A 23,424-nucleotide genomic window follows, 5' to 3' on the forward strand; every position below is an offset into this window, starting at 1 on the left:
CAGATTTAATGCACCGCAACTGTGCCGAGGAACAACACTCCAATACCCCTGTCCTTGCTGCCACTCGAGGACTGTCAGGTTTGTCCTGTTGGACACTCACAGCCACAGGGAAAAGGCATCTCTGCCGCACAGCAGGACCCAGAGGACCCAGGACACGCTGAACAAACAGGTGCTACGCAAAGCCTGGGGAGCCCTGGCCTTTACAGAACTGGAACTAGGCTGCTTCGAAGAAACCACACTTTGGGTTGTGTTTGAAATATGCGAGAGATTCTTTATTTGGTTAGAAGTCCAACAACCAGTACAGGACCCGGAGAGGGTCTGTGTATCCAGAAATGCGCTCCCACCCAAGACAAGGCTGACTTCTGAGTAAGTCTGAGGTTGTTGCCTACGGCACCACAGGAGCTGCCGCAGCAGTGGCATCTCTCAGAGAGCCCTGAGCTTCTCCTAATGTCCCTCCTTCCATCAGACCAAGCCCAGGTCAGCCAGAGTTTGCAGGATGAGCGAGGCCTGGAGAAGCAGAGTTCTCCAGCTGTCACTTGGCATCCTGTGCAGAGCTGGGGCAGGTTATCTGGGCTCCTTTCATCAGCTGGACCTTGAGCTCCTCTTTGAAGTGACTCAGCCACACTCTCTGTCCCTGCTTTTCCTTGCGCTTCCTCCCTTCTCCTTGGGGCTGTGCGTCTCCTCTCCACCTCATAACTCCCGCGCTCTCACAGCCAATCATGCCCTCCTAGCCAGAGGCTGGTTCCTAACTCTTAACACTTCAGGTGAGGCCCTCCCTGACATCTGCTCTCCTCCCTCACATTTCCCAGTTCATACTCCTGGGAGAACGTAATCGTAATCACTTGTGTAACTGCTAGCCCTCCAGGACCAGTTCCACTGACCCCATCTTATCAAGAGAGTAATTTAGAGTTGTCTTTCAGCAAGGACAACACAAAGAAGCAAAGTTACAGGCCAACATCACTGACGAACATAGATGCAAGAATCCTCAACAAAATATTGGCAAAGTGAATACAGCAATACAGTAAAAGGATCATACACCATGATCAAGTGGAATTTATACCAGGGACACAGAGATGGTTCAACACTCACAAATTAATCCATGTGATACACCACATTAACAAAATGAGGAATAAAAATCACATGATCAACACAATAGATGCAGAGAAAGCATTTGACAAGATCCAACATCATTTGTGATAAAAACTCTCAAGAAAATGAGAGTTGAGAAAACTCTCAAGAAAAGGAAAGTACCTCAACATAATAAAGGCCATATATGACAAACCCACAGCCAACATCATACTTAATGGTGAAAAATTGAAAGCCATTCCTCTGAGAACAGGAACAAGACAAGGGTGTCTGCTTTTGCCACTCCTTTTCAACATAATACTGGAGGTTTTGGACAAAGCAATTAGGCAAGAAATAGAAATAAAAGGTATCCAAATTGGAAAGGAAGAAGTCAAACTCTTGGTGTTTGTTGATGACATGATTCTACATCTGGAAAACCCTAAAGAATCCATCAGAAAACTAGTAGAAATAATCAACAACTACAGCAAAATTGCAGGGTACAAAATCAACTTATGAAAATCAGTTGCATTTCCATACACTAATAACAAACTAGCAGAAAGAGAAGTCGAGAATACAATCCCATTTATAATCATAACAAAAAGAATAAAATATCTGGGAATAAGTTTAACAAAGGAGGTGAAAGACCTATACACTGAAAACTGTAAGACATTATTGAAAGAAATCAATGATGACATAAAGAAATGGAAAGACATTCCATGCACATGGATTGGAAGAATAAATATAGTTAAAATGTCCATATTACCTAGAGCAATCTACAGATTCAATGCAATCCCAGTCAGAATCCCAAAGACATCCTTCACAGAAATAGAACAAAGAATTCTAAAATTTATATGGAACAACAAAAGAAACCCAATAGCCAAAGCAATGCTGAGAAAAAAGAACAAAGCTGGAGGCATCACAATCCGCGACTTCAAAACATACTACAAAGCTACAGCATACTACAGTAATCAAAACAGCATAGTACTGGCACAAAAACAGACACACAGATAATGGAACAGAATTGAAAGCCCAGAAGTAAAACCATACATCTATGGACCACTAATCTTTGACACAGGAGCCAAGAGCATAAAATGGAGAAAGTCTCTCCAACAAATGGTGCTGGGAAAACTGGGCAGCCATGTGCAAAAGAATGAAAGTAGGCCATTATCTTACACCACACACAAAAATAAACTCAAAAGGGACCAAAGACTTGAAGGTAAGACCTGAAACCATAAAACTCCTGGAAGAAAATAGAGACAGTACACTCTTTGACATCAGGCTTAGCAGCATCTTTTCAAATACCATGTCTACTCAGGCAAGGGAAACAGAAGAAAAAATTTAAAAATGGGACTACATCAGACTAAAAATCTTCTGCAAGGCAAAGAAAATCATGAACAAAATAAAAAGACAACCCACCAACTGGGAGAAAATGTTTGCAAATCATATATCTGACAAGGGGTTAATTTCCAAAATATATAACGAACTCATACAACTCAACAACAAAAAAACAAACAACCCGATCAAAAAATGGATAGTATATGAACAGACATTTTTCCAAAGAAGATCTACAGATGGCCAACAGGCACATGAAAAGATGCTCAGCATCACTAATTATTAGGGAAACACAAATCAAAACTACAATGAGATACCACCTCACACCCCTCAGAATGACTATAATTAACAAGACAAGAAATAACAGGTGTTGGAGAGGATGAGGAGAAAAGGGAACCCTCATACACTGCCGGTGGGATGCAAAGTGGAGCAGTCACTATGGAAAACAGTATGGAGATTTCTCAAAAAAATTAAAAATTGAAATACCACACAATCCAGCTATCCTACTACGGGGTATTTATCCAAAGAGCATGAAATCAACAATACAAAGAGATTTATGCAGCCCTATGTTCGTTGCAGCATTATTCACAACAGCTAAGACATAGAAGCAACTCGAGTGCCCATTGTCGGATGAAGGGATCAAGAAGATGTGGGGTGTATATATATATATATATATATATATATATACACACACACACACACACACACACACACACACACAATGGAATACTACTCAGCCATAAAAAATGACAAAAATCATGCCATTTGTGACAATATGGATGGATCTTGAGGGTATGACGCTAAGTGAAATAAGAGAAACAGAGAAAGACAAACACTGTATGATTTCACTCAGATGTGGAAGATAAACAAACACATGGATAAAGAGAACAGATTAATGATTACCAGAGAGGAATGGGGTGGGGGAGGTAGACAAAAGGGGTAAAGGGGCACATATGTATGGTGAAAGATAAAAAGTAGACTATTGGTGGGGCCAGCCCTGTGGCTGAGTGGTTAAGTTCATGTGCTCTGCTGCAGTGGCCTGGGGTTTCCCTGGTTTGAATCCTGGGCATGGACATGGCACTGCTCATCAGGCCATGCTGAGGTGGCATGCCATATGCCACAACTAGAAGGACCCAAAACTAAGAATATACATCTATGTATCGGGGGTCTTCGGGGAGAAAAAGGAAAAAAATAAAATCTTAAAAAAAAAAAGTAGACTATTGGTGGTGGGCACTATGCAGTCTATACAGAAACTGACAGATGGTAATGTCCTCTTGAAACTACACAATGTTATAAACCAACATGACTTCAATAAAATAATCTTTTAAAAAAATTAAGAGTTGTCTTTCAGGAATTGAGACCCCTTGTCCACTTGAGGCCAGTTGAGATCACCAACTCATCGACTGAGACTTTGCAAATGCTCAATAAGTGATCTTTTTGGTGTCAAGGAGCTAAAAACTCCACCCTCGGATCACGGTCAGGCCTCCGTTTTGTGAACACGCATCCTGTGAAGAGCCGTGAAGCTTGACTACGCCTGCGCAGATCATCAATTCCCTCACTTCTCCCTGCCTCCAATCGTCTATTCCCGCACTTCAGACTGCCCTGCCCCTCATCCCGTAAGTAGCACCCAAGACCTGGATCAGGGAGACAGATCTGAGGGCACATGCCTCCTGTCTCCTTGCAGATCTCGCAAAATAAAGCTACATTTCTTTTCCCAAAAGCTGATGCTATAATAATTGGCTTTTTTTATGAGCACTGGGCAAGAGAACCCCAATTTCGTGAGGTAACACTTAGAGCAGAGTTGCCAGGTCAGCTCGTCTGCTGCCTTCTGGGCATCGGACCCAGTGTGTCTGTTTCCCATGATGCCCCACTCCTTACAGCCCAGCACCTGTCTACGTGGGAGACTCTGAGCCCCACGAAGGCAGCGCTGAGTCTACTTGCTTCTCCGGGGTGACCTCAGCAAAACCCCAGCGTCCCACAAAGACTAAACACTCAGTAAATATTTGTTGGAGCAAAGTGAAATAAGTCTTTCAGTAGCAATTTTGGGGATGTAGTGTGGTTCAAATGTGGCTTTAAAAATTATGCCAAGAGCATTTTTATTTGGCTTTCAATTCATTACCTTTTCAAAATTTCTGAAATATTCCAAATGTAAAGAAAAATACAGAGAATGATAAAATAAGGATCCCTTTGCCCACTACCAAGCTCAAGCAAATCTTTTTGCTTTGAGTATTCAGTGTTTTATTTTTAAAGAAATAAAACATTGCAGAACAGTTCAAACTCCCTGTACTCCTCTGCCTCGTCCTCTGCTCCTTCCTGTCTCCCCAGGGGGGACCCCATCCTGTCACTGTCTGTCATTCACCTGCATTTTTATATCACCACATAGACATGTACCCATAAAATATATAATATTGTATTATTTGTTTTCAACAATATTGTTCTAAAACTTGCTAGCTTTGCTCACCACTATGCTTTTGAGATTGATGCATGAGGATACATTGATAAATGACTATAAACAAAAATGATTCATTCATTTTAACCAGTGATGAGTATTCCACTATATGACTATATCTTCCTTATTTATGACTCTCTTGCTGAAGGGCATTTAGGCTGTTCGCACTTTTTCACCATTGCAAAGTGGTGACGACAATCTTTGTATGTGACTCCTTATGCATCTGCACCAGAGCTACTCCAGGTATAACCAAGAAATGGAATTGCTAGTTAGCAGGAGAGTAAAAATATCAGCTTTACTAGATATGGCCAAAATGCTCTGCAAAGCCGTTTGACCTCTTTATACTTGCACCAGCAGCGTGTGCGAGTCACTGTTGCTTGCCAACACGGGATTTTCAGGCATTTTAACTGCTTCCAACCTGACAGAGGTGGAATGGTATCTCATTTTATTTTCATTTTCATTTCTTCGAGGTTGAGCTTCTATCCATATATAACCATCTGGGTTTCCTCTTCTATGCCTGTGCGTATCCTTTGCCTAATTTTCTATGAGGTTGTTCTATTCTCTTATTAATTTGTAAGTTCTAGATATTAATTTTGTCCTTTGTCAACTGCTCATTGATATAGAAATCATTTACAGATCAAAAGATATGAACAGCAATGATGTATCTGTGTGACATTCTTTGTCTTCCAAACGTACAGCAGACTCCTGAAAGAACTGAGGCTGAGCCAGCTTTGGGACACACGTTATGACAGTTTTAAAACAAGCCGATAAACTCTTCTTTGTTGAGTGGCTGTAGTCGTTTTGTCTGAATATCAGTTTTGAAGCAGTTTTAAAACACAAGTTCACTACCGCTCCACATACCCACGTAAGGGCTGAGGTAAAGAACAAGCGGGTCAGCGTGCTCCAGTCACCCTTGTCAGAAAGTTTCCATAAAATGCTGCTGCTCCTTCAAATCAACCTTGAGTTTGGGACGCACAGAGTGAGACCTTAGTGAGAGTAAGGAGCCTGCTTCCCTTGCTGAGCTGGAAAACGTGAATTTATTCTCTTTGAAGGCTGCACAGAATCCTTCTGAAGATCAGTTTTCTAATTTTATCCTGACACCCTCATTCTCAGCCAGTGACAGCTGGTTCTCGGGCCCCTCTCCACCAGTAAGGACTTTCTTTATCGGTACAATGCCAGGCAGGACCTGGATGTTGTCTCTGCTGGGGCCAGTTCTCACCATCAGTCTTTCCCTCTCAGCACTGGTTCAAGAATGCACATTCTCCTGTGGCCCAGATGCTTTCAACTCCAGGGGCAGCGAGAGAATTTGGTTTTATTCGGACATCCTATTCTGACCTTGGTTATTCCCCCACTTTCTGAAATGAGCCATGAGGTTCCCCACTTAAGGAAAAGTATCCTTTAGTAAATTCCTGAACTTGTGACGTAAAAGTTCCGGAGACTGAAATATCCTGGCTTTGGAATGGAGTAGCCGGGGACCTTTTCTCATAGGGTTGTGCATGTAGTCCCGTGGTCTACGAATGCCCTGTAGCCCTGAGATGAACACACGGTTCCACTCACCACAGTGGCCCTGGCCACGCCCCCCTCCGATTCTCTGCACAGGCCCCAGAGCTGGATCTGACTGCGCCATTTCTCTGCTTAAATCTTTCAGTCATGGTCTCAGGGTAAAATCTACCTTTCCAGCAATGCCTTTGAGGCCTTCTGGCTCAGTCTTCTCCCTATTTCCTCTGCCACAGCTCCTGCGACCCTCGTCCAGTCACAGGAATGTTCTAGACGGGCCCAGACGTGCTATGCCATTTCACATCTCTGCCCATGTTACTGCACTGCCTCAAGCACCTCTCCTCTCTCCTACTCTGCTCCCTCCTTCCGCTGGCTGATTTCTAGTCAATCTTGAAAACTCACTTCAGACCTGTTCTCCTCTGGGAAGTCTCGTCTTGTCTGAATTCCCCCACCCCACCTGCCCCCAACTCACCTGACACAGGCTGAGTTAGGTGTCCTCCCATTGAATACTCTGAACTGGAAGTTAGAATTGTCCATTTAATCCTGATTATCAGGTCTTAATCATCTCTGCATCCTCAGTACCTAACACTGTGCCTGGAACACAGGGAGCATTCAACAAAGGTTTGTTGAGTGAATGAATGCTGAATAAAGAACCTACCCAAATGCTACCTTCCACCCCAACGGCAGCCTGGGATGAACAGGGAGCATTTCAGGTGAAACCCCTTGAAATACTCACTGCCTGTCCTGCTACCAGACATTTTGGACTGAAAGCAGCATAGGACGGTTCTTGAAGTTAAAAGTCCGTAAAAGCCATTAGGTAAAGTGCATGAAGTCTCGGAAAGGCACTGCCTGCTGCCAGAACATTTGGAGGGAAAAAGTAGCATGCTTATCTCTTGAAAGATTTTTTTAAATATTGCATCATTATACACAACTCAGTTTAATAAACTGTTTAGCTGAAATGTTCATTCTTATATCAATTGAAGGGCCTTATGTACAAAATGGCTGGGAAAAGCCTGCGGGGAAGTTGGTAGATTTGTGTATTAAGAACCAAGGCTCATGTCTGCATTAGGACTACCATTTCCACCAGTTTTTGAAATGTTGTTCTCCACTCATAAGCCTGACTTATGGTCCAGGCAAAAAGTAATTTGTAAAGGGAAAAAAGAAAGACAGAAGGAATTAATGAACTAGGAAGTTAGCAGTTTCTTACCACTTTGATTTTGGTAGAAGTTGCTACATTCGCCATTTAAATTCCTTTAAATAGCTATGTTTGCCTTCAAATTGCGTAGAGTGCCTCTCACCTGTGTTAGACTCTTGGGGACCCTGTGCAGAGCGCCCAGTGTTGAGAAGGACTGGGGGAAGGCAGGAAGGGTTGACGGGGGAGGGAGGAAACGCTGGGACAGAGTCCTGGCAGAACGCTTTGGGGAAAGTAGAGATGGAAGAGCAAGGGGCCGAGAACACACACCACCTAAAATGTAAAAGTCTGACGACACCCGCTGTCGGCAATGACGTAGGAAACCAGCGGTTCTCACGCACTGCTGGTGGGCGAATGGGCGACCGTTCTGAAACAGAACTCCGTGTTACACAGCAACGCTGGACCTGGGCTAGACCTGCAAGTCCACTTCTAGGCGCACACCCTGGAGAAACTCTAGAACACGAGCCCCAGCCCAGGCACAAGGATACACAACAGTAGTATTGGTCACAGCAAAAAAAATACTGGAAACAACCCATAGGTCCATTAGCAGTAAAGCAGATAAAAATTGTGGCAAATCCATCCAGTGGACTCTACAGCAGTAAACTCTATGTGTTAGCACAGCTGGACCACAAAAACCTGATGGTGAATGAAAAAGGCAAGTTCCAAAAGAACTTCCACACAGAATGATTCCATTTACATAAAGATCAAACACTGGCAAAGCTAAACAATGTCTTATTTAGGGGTGTATGTGTATGTGTTAAAAATACTACAATAAATGAAATAAATGATTATTATATGTTCTTTTGTATGTATTATTTATTTACAATTCTTAAGGAGCTGGTTTTAAAAAATGTAAAGAGACACGGTGAGTCAGAAGCTCGTGGGAAGGTGTGAGGGCTGGGGGAAGAGGGGCACACATCAGCTGAACCAAGGCAATTGTTCCAGATCTAAATCTGGAGGTTTCACTCAAGGACAACACATGATGCCAAAAAGGAAGGGCCCTGAAGCTCATACACATTGGTCCATAAGCCCCCCCCGAAAAGGGTTCAGTTGCCCTTCTCTCTAGTTCCATCTGTTCATTAGCAACCCCTACCCCTGCGCAGCGCTGCCTGCAGGCACCCGAACTTGCTCTCACCCTCACGGCACGCTGATGCCCACAGGCTTTCCTCACCGTCTGGACCTGGATCAAGAGGCGTCCAGGATTTGCCAGCTCCTGGGTGGATGCAAATCCTTCAGGGGCCCTTCATCACCTGCAAGATGTAGGCCATGTTCTGGGCTGCCCCCATGACTTTGTACGTGCTCCATGACTGGAATGCCACTGTCACCTTCCATCCCATGGTGTCCTCTTAGGATAACCAGATGTCACCCCCAAATGGGTGAGGACTTTCCCCATCTCTCCAGGCAGTTTTGTGCTCCCTCTTCGGGGCCTACATGGGACCCTGTGCGCCTCTATTACAGCACTTAGCAATTGGTGTAATTAATTGATGACGTGGTTCCATGACAATTACACTCGAAGACCTTCAGAATCAGAATCTTTGTCTATTCGTGTCTATTCTTTTTACCGTGGGTGATATTCAAAATATCCATCCACTGGGACTTCCCAAGCACTGCTCAATTAGAATGGATGGAAGGCTGGAGCCAGGTCCTGCAGGGGCAAACTGCTAGGTATTAACAACTTAGTTACTGAGTCACCGGGAGACGAGGGGAAGGCGGAGAGGGGCCAGGCAGCTGGGATGCAGGGATGAAGGACTCAGGATGGGATATATTTCCCAACAAGCACAAAAGCATTTTAGGATTTTAATGATTGGCATGGCCATTATATATCAACTTCTAGCAGCTCAATACCCATCTTCTTTGTAACCCTAGGGGCAACAGCACTATTCCTGGCAGTAGGTATTTAACAACTATTTACTGAAAAAACAAGACATATCTTAAATTACAATTGGAATTATTAACTATTTTCCAGACAAGAAGGAAGAGGGAAGCTGAGATTTGGTTTCCACAGTGACTTTCTCCTGTCTTCGCCTTCCCCGTATCCACTTCCCCTGTTGCCAGGAGTATCCGGGGCTTCTGGCAGCTGTCTCGCCCCCATGACGGGAAGCCTGTTGAGGAGGAACTGTCTGTTGCACAGGCCAGCAAAACCAAGACACGGGGAGAGGCAGATTCTGCAACCTGACTTAAACCCTTAGACCCGGCCACGCCTGAAGACCCATCTTGCACCTTTCCAATTAAAGGGCCTAATAAACTCCCTTTCTTGCTTATAATATTTTGACTTGGTTTTTTGTCCCTTTGCAACCACAGTCTTGCAAGTCCACCTTGCAAGTCCAGGCTAATTCAGCTAGAAGGATAGCTTTCTATTAGGAAAAATACAAACCTAAGTTTTTTCATATGTATCTCTTAACTTTTCACATCCTGTGACATTTTGATAGTTCATTTTGGTAACTCACCTTTCACCAAGGAGAACATTTGACAGATTTATAAATGAGGGAAAGTCCAGTGTGTTCATGACAGGATAGGCATGGATGGGAACAAGCAAAGTCTCGTCTCCCTAAAATTAATGGGAGAAAAGTCAAGTTTACCAGATTGAAGACTATAATGTTCAAAGATGAACTTATAGATGCTTTATTTCTTGTTTTCTACCATTAAAAACACTTCCTTAAGAAACCTGAGTGCTTAAGTACAACATTAGAAATACTGAGTTTTCTTAGCTATAAACAAAGTGTAGGAAACACACTTAAGCACATTTCATTCATTTTTATCCAGGAAAGCTAAAGATAACAATGCTCTGACGTAAATACGAAGACAGAAATCTATCTGCTCCTATTTCAGGAAATTATATGGAAGCACAGTCTTCAGTGGCCCAAGAGAGAGAAACCAGCACAGAGTCAGCTGAGCCCGACAGCGTCGCACAGTAAGCAATGAACTGGGCAGAGGGCGCGGGCCCTGCTCCTGGTCCCGCGTAATGTGTGACCTGGCTCAAGATCTTTAACCTCCCCAGGCCTCGTTTCTTCCTTTGCAAAATGGGGATAATTCTGCCTTTCCTGACAGGTGCTTTTAAGAACCAAGCAGATGACGGCCTTGGAAAGTGAAAAGTCCTTCATGAAGGCCGGGAATCACCAGCATCCTCTTCAGTGGGGGGAGCCGGGCCCTGGCCCTCTGTGCCATCCTGTCCCAGGATCATCAGCATCCTCTTCAGTGGCGGGAGCCGGGCCCCGGCCCTCTGTGCCGTCCTGTCCCAGGATCATCAGCATCCTCTTCAGTGGCGGGAGCCGGGCCCCGGCCCTCTGTGCCGTCCTGTCCCAGGATCTTCCTTCTTGGTACAGAATGTTCCTCCTGAAAGCAGTACTCCAGTTTCATTTTTAGTTTTTGTGTTTGTTTGTTTTTTGAATTGTGTTTGCTACTAAAACATACTCTTCCATTTTAGTTTTGAAAAATTAAATTTACTTAACCTTAAGGCTTCTCAACTTGCAAGAGTTGGGCCTGGAATACAGAGCAAAGGGAAGGGTGGAGGCGACAGTGTTAAGAGAAGGACTGACAGCACGTGGAGCTGGCTCTGGCTGGAGGCCCAGGGGTGGACCAGGTGACCCAGGAAAGGCTCACAGGAACTCGCACAGCACAGCCGTCTGGGGGCAGGCCCCACAGGCTGCCACCTCCCTGCAGACCCCCGGGCTGCCCCTGGGGAATCCCCGCACAAGACACCGTCCAGTCTCCGAGGTTTATAATCACAACTCGAGGCTGTTGCTAATTTCCTAACCTCGCACTTAAAGGAGTGTGTTTAATTTATTTGAAAAAGCCTTTGTTGTCTCCCGGCACCATACGATAAATGAGGTCTCAGGCCAGGGCTGGCGGAAAACCCGCAGCAAGCAGGGTCTCGTGGCTCTGCCCTGTCCTCGGTGGCCTAATGCTTTCCCAACTGGGACCCACGCCGCTGGACAAGGACCCTCCATGCCACTCAGACGGCTGCCCGAGGCATCCCAGTCCCTGGGCTGAGGATTCATGCTCGTCACTCTCTCTCTGTCTTCCTCCCTGGAGGATGTAAGATTTGACCCCATCCCCTCCCTCCAAAAGCAATTTGAAGAAGCTTACCTTACAGTGAACACGGATGCAATCATAATAGTATCGCCACTCGTCTGGAGAAAACGTAACGGTGACCGTGAGGGACAAGCCAGGGACAAGGCGGTGTTCCTAGAAGACAAGCGGGCTGTTGTCCGGACAAGCCCCAGAGCACACAGAGCGTGGGACTGTGGTGACAACACACCACACAGCTGCCCAAGCAGACCAGGGACAGAGAGCCTCGACCCAACAGGGAACACAGGGCAGGAACTGGCACCCGCTGCCTACCTTTTTCACATACTTGATCTGAAAGTATTTGGTTTGTGGGGGTAAGATATGAACATCTATGTCTTCATTCGAGACGTTGACCAGATGCTGGGAGAGAAAAAGAAGCATTCAGAAAAATACACGCTGTCTCACCCATTTGCATATTCATCTCCTCATTTATTTACAGCTCATCTTGTTCCAAAAGGGATTTGAGGGGATAGAATGTACTTTTTAACTTGTTAAAAGATTCAAAATCCATCCTACACCATTCAAAGAATAATAAATACAACAATCACCATCTAAAGAATAATACGCCATGTACCCTGTGCCCGGCTTAGGGGCTTCAGCAGAGCCTGCACCCCAGGGTCGCCCCTGCACTCACTGTCCCCTCACACCCCCTCCTCCCAGTCCTGACCAGCTACCCCGTGAGCCTCTCGGTTGAACTCACTTAGTCCTGTGATTCGACTGAGCTAGGAAGCCAGCCACCCACCAACTCCCACAGTTTCTCTGATTAATGCCACTGGTCCTGGGGACCGGTGACACTTAGGCAGTCAAACTATCAGGAAAAGTGTGGCCGGGACAGCCTCCAATTCATCCAGGGACAGACTAAAAGGACTGGAGGCCAGGAGTTCTCTGACGGTGGCAGCGAGGGCTGTCCCCGTGAGGCAGGACAACCTGCTGGATGAACCCAGGTCTCTGAGGAGAGGGGTTTCCTCCCTCTGCTGGGAGTGGAGCAAGGACTTTGGGTTCTGGGGATCTGGGTTTCACCTGGGCCAGGGGACCGTTAAGAGGCCTTTGGTTTCCAAAGTCTAGGCCAGAGCCTGGGCCTGTCGCGGGGCCCACTGCCCGAGGCCTCATGATCATCAAAGCCCTAAATTAGACTTCAGACATTATTGTCTGGTGAGGTCTCACTGGTGTTGGCATTTGTTGATAGTTCTCATTTGTCACCTGTGAACCTTCTTAAAGCACCACAGTGTTTGTGACCCTGTTTTGGCATGTCTTCTCTTTTTCTTGTGTTTTGGCTGAGGAAGATTCGCACTGAGCTAACATCTGTGCCAGTCTTCCTCTATTTTGTATGTGGGCTGCCGCCACAGCATGGCCACTGACAGGTGGTGTAGGTCTGTGCCCGGGAACCAAAGCTGGGCTGCCGAAGCAGGGCATTGAACTTAACCACTAGGCCATGGCACCAGCCCCTCGTCTCTTTTTTTAATATGCTAAAAAAAAACCCAAACGTTGCCCAGGCCTCTCTCAACCTCCAAGGGCCCTGCACAGGGGCCGTCCTGGTGAAGGTGTGGACTCCTGGGGCCCCATCCACAAGAGCCGCCCTTCCAGGAGAGACTGGGAGGGCAGGGATGCTGGGACCCAGGACGCCTGCAGCCTGTGCCCATCACTGTCTGAGCTCTGGGGTGGTGGGACCTGCCTGCAGAGGGCGAGGTGACCACTCGGCCTGGGGCCTGGAACCCTGACACAGAGCTCTCTCCCTATGCTTGTCATGGAGGGAGGACCTTGACGGCCTCGAGCTGGAGTGCAGGAAGACCTGGGAGCAGAAGCGGTTATACTGTCTGTCATTTACTGTGAAATAATTCAGTAAGGACAGTGCAACCAACAGGGTGCATGGATTGGTTTTAACGTACATCCAGGGGGCAGTTACCCTAGAAGGAATCAGTAATCTGCACCCCAGGAGGGCCCAGGGCACTGAAAGCCCCATCCAGACTCCACGCTCCAGAGGCGGCCACTAAGAGCACTCCAGTAACGCTCCCCTGGATCACACCAGGGCTCTTCCACATGAGCGTCGAGGACACTTGGGAGATGTGGACTAACTGGAATATCATGCAGGCATCTCCGCTCTTGAACAAAAGGGCTATGGGAATCTGGGGAGCCCGGAGGCCATTATCCTTTAGAATGACATTCAAAGGCCCAGGACTCCCTTAGGTCCCGGGTTTTGCACTTCACGAAAAATCCTGTCAGCCTGTCGGAAGGTCGCCAGTCCCACCGAGGGAAAGCTGCGGCATCTGCTGCCAGCAGAGCGTCCTCGCAAGGAGCTCTGGCTGGGGCTTCTCGGGGATTATAAGTTCGATGAGTCTTTTTTGCCTGCTTGCTAATAAGTGTTTATATGCACGGCCGAATCTCTTCTCAGACCTGTTTTCCTTGCAGCGGACCACCTAGCAGCAAGGCTGTCGGGGAGGGGACCTATGGCTCCCAGCTCCCAGTACCGTCAGATTTTCAATTATCTATCTGACAGAAAGAACTTCACGGGCCTAGATTAGTTTGCAACAAGCAGCTTCACAGGCTAGAGACAAAAGGCTCTCCTCACAGCTGCTGGGCTGGCTCAGTTGCTCCAGTATTCCAGAATGGTCCAACAGGAGCTGGAACCTCTGACACTGGAGATCCAGCCAGCGCCTGTCAGGGAGGGGCTGAGCCAGATTTTGATTTAAAAAAATAATGAAACCCAGTGCTTCCTCCCCCCTCAGAGTGGCAGAGCAAATGCAAACCTGCGCACGACCCTCCCATGTGAAGGCCGGGTTTCAGATGACGGCTACATTGTCAAGGGAGTGGAAAATTAGCAATGAGAAAATATGGAATGATTTTCTTAGAGAATAAAACAGTAAAGATCCCATTCATGATAATCAAAGATATATTAGAGGCCAGCCCTGTGGCTGAGTGGTTATGTTCACACTCTTTGCTGTGGTGGCCCAGGGTTTTGCTGGTTTGGATCCTGGGCGCAGACATGGCACTGCTTATCCAGCCATGCTGAGGTGGCGTCCCACTAGCTAATATCTGTGCCAATCTTCCTTATTTTGTATGTGGGACACCACCACAGCATGGCTTGAAGAGCAGTGTGTAGGTCTGTGCCTGGGATCCAAACCTGTGATCCCCCAGCTGCCAAAGCAGAGCGTGCAAACTTAACCATTATACTACTGGGCTGGCCCTGAGTTTTATTTCCTAAATTGTTAAAAATGATATCCTTTCAGGGCCAAAATGGCATTCCTGCCTTTCCATTTATAATTAAAACTGGGGGAAAACAATCATTCAAAGAAAAACAGTCTTGAGAAGGTGAAGGAAGTGTTCAGAAAGTATATTTTAAATTAATATTAAAAGTTTATTTGAAAATGTAAGAAAACATGAGTAATCCAACATGGCCCTTGAGTGAGGCAAGATAAAATTGCCTAAAATCCTACCCTGCCTTCCCGTTTGGGGTCAGTAGATAGCCCCAGGCCCTCCAAGCTCTCTGTTCGCCTGAGAGCTGATCGCGGCCCGGCTCTGTGGGTCCTTGTGACCTTGACGTGACCTCCACAGGGCACCATATTGACTGTAACATGAAATTCAGCCCCTGCTTCGGTTTTTCAGAACTGCTCCCCACAATAAACAAACAGCAAAACCACCAACCACATGTGAGGCAGTCATGGGTTAACAGCTTTTCCTCAAGATCTGCAGGGCTTTCCCAAGGACTGCTCACAGCTCTCTCCACCCCCTCCCATATCTCCTCAGGCCTCCCTTCTGCACCCCTCAGGAGATACTAGTCTTCTCCTTCCACAGGGCAGAGCGAAACCCACCCTCTAGTGAAGGCTTGGCTTGAGGTGGGGAGGGGCTAACCTTCAACCCCAAGCACTTATTACAGTATTTGCCTAACACAACATTTCAGCCTCCAGGTTGGAATCTTTTAATGCCTCCCTTAGCGGCGTAGCTCCTCACCTAATAGTATGGTTTCCCAAACAAAATCTTTCTGCAGAGGGAAGAAGAATTTAAGAGGTCTTGGTTTTGAGAAACCTGGGAACTATTATTTCAAGTTTCAAAGTAAATCGAAACATTGATTGCAATATGAATTCAAGTAAAATCCTTTAACCTTAAATCCTTTAACCAGGTCTGCATCAATCTCCAACGTTAATGAACAAGTTATTGTGGTTTTAAACCCACATTCAATCATTCCATTCTTGGGCGATTTGCTTACTTTCCTGTAGCAAAACCAAGATAAAAGCAGAGATTTTCCCCTTGTTTGGCAAGAATCTCAAGGTAATGACCTTAGGCTTCCGCTAAGTGTGCTGATGGAAACAGGAGGCTGGCTCGCCCAAGATCTCTCAGGATGTTATTAAGATGAAATCATTTTGTACTTTTATCTATCCGTCTGTTTTAATGTCTGAGAGCAACAGCATGATTATCTAGACTTTACCCTGCATTTCCTTGGAATTAGTGAGTCTGCCAATTTATTCTCTTCCTATAAAGTGAGTTCAGTATCAGTCACAAATGTTTATAGAGTGCCCTCTGTGTGTCAGGCATTGTGCTACACAGAAAACAGGGATGGCCTCCCGTCTTCAGCAGAATGAAGCTTTATCTCCCTCCCAAACCCTACAACAGGTAAACCAGGCTGCACGCTGGTCTCCAAATACGCCACGTGCTTGCTCCCCCTGCACCTCTCTCCATGTCTTTCTCTACGCCTTGAATGCCTTCTCCCCAAATGCCTTCTCTTCCACAGGGCTTTTTTACATCATGACCAGTAAGCTCATGAAAAGACGCTCAACATCATTAGCCTTTAGGGAAATGCAAACAAAACAACAGTGAGTTGAATGGTGGGCTCAAAAAGATATCTCTGCATCCTAAGAACTGAAATGTGTGAATGTGACCTTATTTGGGAAAAGGGTCATTGCAGATGTTACTAGTTAAGGACCTTGAGATGAGATCATCCTGGATTACCCAGATGAGCCCTATTTCCAATGACAGGTGTCCTTTTAAGGGACAGAAGAGGAAAAGATACAGGGGGTCAGAGGAGAAGGCCATGTGAAGATGGAGGCAGAGATTGGAGTTATGCAGCCATAAAGCCGAAGAACACCTGGAGCCACCAGCAGCTGGAAGAGGCAAGGAAAGCTTCTTCCCAAGAGCCTTCGGAGGTGGCATGGCCCTGCCAACACCTTGAGTTTGGTCTCTGGCCTCCAGAATAAATTTCTGTCTTTTTAAGCCCCTAAATTCGTGGTAATTTGTTATGGCAGCCACAGAAAACTAATACACCATACAACCAAACGATTCCACTCCTTGATATATATCCAAGAGAACTGAAAATATGTCCACACAACAACATGCACAGAAATGTTCAGAGCAGCATTATTTGTGATAGCCACAAAGTGGAAACCCAAATGTCCATCAACCGCTGAACAGATAAACAGAATGCAGTACACCCAGACAACGGAAGACTATTCAGCCGTAAAAAGGAATGAAGTACCGATAGATGCTGCAAATTGAATGAGCCTGGAAAACATCATGCCAAATGAAAGAAGCTAGTACAAAAGACCACGTATTACATGATTCCATTCACATGAAATGTCCAGAATAGGCAAATCTACACCAATGGAAAGTGGATTAGTGGTTGCTGAGGGTGGGGGTGGGGTGAGTGGGGGCATGAGGAGAATGAGGGGGCTGGGGAGTGAATTGTTTATTCATTATGAACAATGAATATTATGAATGGTAATTATTTAGATCTTTCCTACCGTAATGTAGACAGCATACCTCATACCCAGGAAAAGTAAGCTCCCAAGTGAATTACTAACCTTGGTCTTTGACACCAATGCTCTAAGAAATGCCTCCTTGTCAGTTGACAGGGGAAAGTTCCTAATCAGTTTTAGATCCTGACCCTTTTCCTGAGAGCAAACACTTGGCACCTGACAGCTTCCTCTCTTCATCTACTCTCTTTCCGCCCACTTGAGTGTGTCAGGACTCACGGAAATGTCATTCTCTGCTGTTGGGGACGCTTGATAAGACCCAACTCCACTTCCTGACGGCTCTATCATTTGTCAGTTTCCTCCAGTGGTTCTTCTCACCCTGAGCAGTCTAACACAATAGACGGAATCCTACCTTAAAATGATCCACTTTGAGCCATGGCTTCTAAGAATGCGCTACATCTAAAAGTCGAGACTTTATGTGGGCACAGGGCCAGAGGGGGACCTCACATAAAGCCAGAGTCTCAGGGCCCATGTGAAGAGAATCCAGTCCACACTCAGAGGCCAGTTTGGCTCTCAGATCTAGCGCCCTGTTGGAGTAACTCTGGTGCCCTGCTCAGTGTGACTTTAGGGGATCATGGTGAGGTCACTGGGGTTGTAGAGCTGATTTAAATGTTCAGGTCCCCTTTAGCATGGGAGTCAGGAATGCTGTAGCCACCCAGAGCCCACCACGGTCTGAACATCCAGGTCACTGAAGGGGACCCAGGAAGGACTGGACCTCCGTGTGGCTCAGGGGTGGACTGCGGTCACTATAGGATTCGGCTGCTTTGCGGTCCATCCCTTCATCTGTCCCTTCTGGAGCCTGTTCAGCGGCGCTGACTCCTGCTGCCCCAGATCTGGCCAGAATCTCTCTGGCCAGGATGACTGATATAACCATGGGCATCTGACCCAAGCAGGTGAAATGGAACCCTTGCTCGAGCCTCCTAGGAAACGGACACCCTCTCCCTGGTGATGTAGGCACGGAGAAGGGTACACTGGTCTGGAGGAAGGCAACCCAGGGGTCGGCCTGTCTCCGTCACTTAGGAGTTCTGTGTTCTTGAGCCAACTATTCAACCTTTTGGAATCTCGGTTTCCTCATCTATATAATGCGAGTAATAATACAACCTCCACAGAGCTAGTAGAAGCCCAAATGAATCATAGGAGACAAAAGCACGGTTCCTGGCCCCTAAGAGTCACTCAGCAACAGTAGCCGTTTGGAAAGAGGAGGAGCCCTTGGCAGGGGAAGTAATTTGCCCAAGGACACTGGTGCAACTTCAAAATTTCTCATTCTAGAACTGCCTTTCTGGCTCAATTTATACCTGCCTTTCCGCTGAGTACGCTGCTCTTTAGATGAACAAGTAACATAAACGCAGAGCAGTCATGTCATTTCATTACGATGATTAATTATCCCACTTAAAAAGTGCTTACCAGAGCCTGGTGGTGTTGTTTTCCTACTTGATAGCCTCCAAAGTGCAGGATGCCAGGTTTTGCCTGGATGACCTTATTATTCAGAAGCTTTGCATAAATCTCTAAAAAAACAATGTAGATAAGTATGAGATGAGACATAAAAAAATATTAAATGAAAGGGATATTTAATTTAGGATATTTTAAGCATATGAAGTTTTCAGACAGAGGATACAGCTGTCAACAAGATTAACGGTCAGTTCCAAACGCATGTTCTGCTTCTCGCTCTCGAGTTGTCCCATCAGCTGGAGATATTATCATCACAATACAAACTCACATCGACTGTTTATTACCTATTAAAATAATTGGCTCTTCACACATTTTGTACGAGTCTTCGTATAGAACACGAGCTCGAGAAGAGCGCAAGCCCTGCCTTTGCTCCAGCACCGCCATCACTTACTACCAAATGAGGACCCAGTTCAAAGACTCCAAACACCAGAGTTTAATTTTATTGCCGTCAAGTGCCGCATAATGACGTTTCGGTCAACAACGGACCACATATATGATGGTGGTCCCACAAGATTAGTACCACACAGCCTAACACACAGGTGTGTAGTAGGCTATACCATCCAGCCTTGTGTAAGTATGTTCTGTGATGTTCACACAAAGACAACATGGCCTACCAACGCATTTCTCAGAACGTATCCCCAGCGTTAAGCGATGCACAACTGTACTCTTTATTTAACTGTCATTATCTGATTTCCTCTGAATAGAATTACAGTGTGATATAGAGTAGTCTGACAGCTCTGAATAATTATTGCTCTGGACAGGAAAGTCTCCAACTGCTATTGTTGTAACATGAACGTCTTTTTTTTCCCCCAGTTTTGAGAACACGGTTAACACAGCTGAGCTCACAAGTGTCTGGGTCTACAAACCCCCCCGCTCTTCACTCAGCAGGTGCTGAGCCGTGCGGAGCAGGCACTGAGAACCCGCTACACGCTCGTTTCTGCACCATCAGTGCTTTACACCAGGCATTTGTTTGTCATCCCCAGTCCTATGCTACGGGGTAGGTATTACTTCCACTCTGCAGATGAGGATGCTGAGACTCAACAATACTAAGCAATTCCCCACAGCTGGCGGTTAAAAACCAAGCCCAGGTCTGTCTGACTCCCCCCTAAGCAGCCTCCCTCAATATGAAAGCACTGCCCAATTTCTAACGAACGATACCCTTTCAGCCTTGGCTATACCCAAATCCTGTGAGGCATGGACAGCCTTACACCACCCCTTAGCTGTGATCCCAGCATACATCTGAAGTGGGTGTGAAGTGGTTGGGGTTTCTGCTCCTCACCAGGTGAGCTGTCACTGTCATCAGCTTTGGGCCCAACTGAAGGGCTGGAACAGGGTAAGGATGGTGTTTCAGGGGTACTGACAATCTCTGTAGGTTATTTGGTAATTTTTTAAGTATTCAAATTGACATTATTTGGTAATTTTTTTAATGCTGAGGGTTTTGTTTTTAGGGCCACAAAATAGACATGAAACAGGCATTTTTCTGTTAACGCCCAGAAATGGTCAAGCATACTAACTTGCACTCAAGTTCTACAGAGATGAAAGAACGACACCGAAACACTACATTTCCAGCATTTGCGGTGGGCCTTGAAGACGGGCTGGACATCGCGCCGCATCAGCTGAACACCAACTCGCCACCTAGCTGCACCACCTTGGGGAAATCATCTGACCTGAGTCTCAGCTTCCCCAACAGTAAAATGGAAGGAGAGCGTATCTCATGAGGTTATGTGGCTTAAGTGAGAATAATGAGGCAAAATGATTTGCTTTTTACATAATAGCTACAGGATTTACCAGGCTTTTCACACTAGGGAACGTGCTTGGAAAAAGGCAAGAAGGTCTGAAATGCATGTGGTCTCGAAGGAGCAGGAGTAACATGGCGTGGCTGGAGCTGAGGATAGAGGGGACGGCACGGGGATGGCACTGGGCGGGCAGGTTCAGATCAACAGCAAAGGGGACCAAATGCCCAGACAAGGAATTGCAACTTTATTCTGTGTGCAAGGGGAACCGCTGAGTGCATCTGAGCAGGACAGGGACAGGAGCGAGCCAGGACTCTGCAAAGGAAACTGACTGGGTGTGAAAGGGGGTCACGAGGAGAGTGTGGCCAGGGAGGAGGGCACTACAATAGTCTGGTGACCTGCTGAGGATGAGGAACAGGCACTGGGGACAGATGGAAAGATATCTGAGGAAGTGGAAGGAACAGAACCTGGTGAATAATTTGCACCACAAAAATCTATCAGTGAAGTGGATGGACCTAAATAGAACCACTGCTCTTAATAAGAAAAACTATTATGAGCCTATGAAACAACACAGATAAATCAGCACCAAAAATTCCATTATGCTTTCTGGACTTTGGATCCTCTGGGAAGACGTGAGCTGTAAAGCAAATCTGTTTTCTAACCACTCACTTGATTCTAGGAGGTGATTAGGTACTTCTGTTCTTCCCTTGGGCTTCTCCACTAGACTCTTCAAAAGGACGGGCGAGACATTATTAAACGGTTCCTCAGCATTCTTTGGTTTTCTGCTGGGGGTTTTCACTGGTGCCATTTTATCACGAAAAATGGGGTCCTCTTTTTAGAGCCAAGGGTCATTTCCTGGAAAGGAAACAGTAGCAGTCTAATCATCCGTGGGAAACACACACGTTCTTTTTCTCAATCCTGGACAAATGCACCTCTTGTCACTGCCTGGTTTACTGTGGCTCAGGCCTGCCCTGCCTCTGGCCTCTCTCCTGGCCATTCCATTCCCAGACACGGCTGTCCCATTCAACTCCTTGCATCACACATCACGACCCAATATTGTGCCATTGCTCAAAACCCTTCCATGGTCCTTAATTCTTCACAACAGCTTTTCCCAAAATGTCGTCCTGGTGCTTCTTAGCTGTTAATAGGGGCACGTGGAGGGAAAAAAAAAGACTCTCGCAGTCGAGTAAGTTTGGAAAGTGTTGAAGTAAACAGTGAAACAGGTCTCTTCTTTCTGAGATTTCTCCAAATCAGTTTCTTAGATGCCTGTGAGCATGACACCCCTTAACATGTGGAAACACTTTACAGGACATGGCATTTATGTGTCACCTTCCTGGGCCCCTCTCCTAACAGGGTGAGAGGTGGAAAGCCACAGAGCTCCTTCACCCCCTGGAGGCTCTCCTAGGACCTAGGGTCCTGGGTCATGTGGGACCCTTGTCACACTTGCCTCCCCCTAACACACTCATTTTAAGTTCCACCCACTTCATAAAGTTCACACTGATCACAACGTCCTTTAAGGTTCTTTAGCAGTTACTGCCTCTACTGCTCATCTGGTGTTAATAATTTAGTGCCCTGTAAGGGCGCTTTACAGGTCCCACACTCTTTATATCTTCCACAGCTGAGTCTCTTAACTTGGGGCCCTGGTACAGGCTGGGGGGCTGCTCTGTGAAGCCCCAGATTGAATGTAAAATCATGTGTGGATCTTTATGTGCTTGCTTTTTGTTCGTTTGAGAAGGCTCATAGCTTTAGATTCCCAGAACAGTCTATAGCAACAAGCAAAATAGAGTGACTGGACTGAAGGAAGTGCTTAATAAGCACTTTCTGAAAGAAGTTTCTGTGTCGTCCCCACCCCTCGCCATTGCTCTCACTGGCATGGCTGAGGATTCCCCCTTCCCAGCTCAGCCTCCACCCGCCTGCTCCATTCCCCTCCAGCCCCTCCACACCTGCGCCAAGCTCACTCTCAGGCCCCTTCTCTGGGTCCCTCAAAATCCCTGCCCTCTTCAGGCAGGTACAACAGCTGAACGTTCTCACACACACTCCTATTCCACTTCTCTCACCCCCAGGGTGAACTTTTCTCCCTTTTCACACCCCCACATCCTCGGTCCCCTCGCCGAATCCACCACGGGGCAGGCCCTCTCACCCTTGCCAAACGCCTGCTCCCCTCGGCGTTCCTTTTTCCATCCCCTGCTAGGGGCCAGGGTCGACCCCAGACCCACGCACCGCCCGCAGCCCCATTTGACCCTTTAGGCCCGACCTCTCCTCCGACCCGGGCCAGGCTGACTTGGCGGCTGGACACCCACCTGGAGCTCAGGCGGCCTCAGCAGCTCGACGGCGGCCAAAGGAGCCGCCCCAGGTCCCAGGCGGCTCACACTGGAGCTGGTTCCCGGGCTGGATTCGCGGGAGCCAGCGCCCGCTCTGCCCGTCGCCATGACGACGCGGACGCGCTCCCAGGGTCTGCGCCAGGACGAGACCAAACTCCCTGGGGACGAGGGGAAGTCGGGACCGCGGCTCGAGGTCCGGAGGCCATAGGTGACTTCTGGGGACTCGGAGCAGTCTGCGGGGCCTGCAGGAGAAGACAGAGCGCGACTTAGGAGGTGGGAGGCGAAGGGATTCCCGAGGGGAGATGAGAAAGCCGGACGACACCGGGAACTGGAAACCTGCGCGCACCCAGAGGGGCGGGGCCAGCCAAGAGCAGGGGGTGGAGCTTCCCGACAGAGCTGCCTTCTGGGACGCCCGACTTCAATATAAATAATTTGTTTTACATTGTCTGTTATGGTAAATTTCAAACAGGTACAAAGCTGGACAGAATAGTATAATGAACCTTCAACACCCACTTGCAACAGTTACCAAATCATGGCCCATTTCTTTCATCTGTACCCTTCTCCTACTTCCTGTGTT

The 23,424-nt window shown here is 46.9% G+C and overlaps 1 protein-coding gene across 8 annotated transcripts in view; it reads right to left on the bottom strand.

Moving 5' to 3' along the window:
• Positions 1 to 23,170, bottom strand: part of LOC123285315 (cilia- and flagella-associated protein 221-like) — an 88,034-nt gene extending 64,864 nt beyond the window's left edge. For all 8 annotated transcript variants that reach the window (XM_070507423.1, XM_070507420.1, XM_070507421.1 and 5 more), the window contains exons 1-6: positions 22,827 to 23,170; positions 21,196 to 21,381; positions 18,749 to 18,849; positions 11,877 to 11,963; positions 11,622 to 11,720; positions 9,983 to 10,083 (exon numbers count right to left, since the gene is read on the bottom strand). In XM_070507423.1, coding sequence (XP_070363524.1) covers positions 9,983 to 10,083; positions 11,622 to 11,720; positions 11,877 to 11,963; positions 18,749 to 18,849; positions 21,196 to 21,334 — 527 coding nt within the window. In that variant the 5' untranslated portion in view covers positions 21,335 to 21,381; positions 22,827 to 23,170. The remainder of the gene's footprint in view (positions 1 to 9,982; positions 10,084 to 11,621; positions 11,721 to 11,876; positions 11,964 to 18,748; positions 18,850 to 21,195; positions 21,382 to 22,826) is intronic.
• Between the last annotated feature and the right edge of the window lie 254 nt (positions 23,171 to 23,424).

This window comes from Equus asinus, chromosome 4, assembly GCF_041296235.1.
Source record: "Equus asinus isolate D_3611 breed Donkey chromosome 4, EquAss-T2T_v2, whole genome shotgun sequence".
NCBI classification, from domain to species: domain Eukaryota; kingdom Metazoa; phylum Chordata; class Mammalia; order Perissodactyla; family Equidae; genus Equus; species Equus asinus.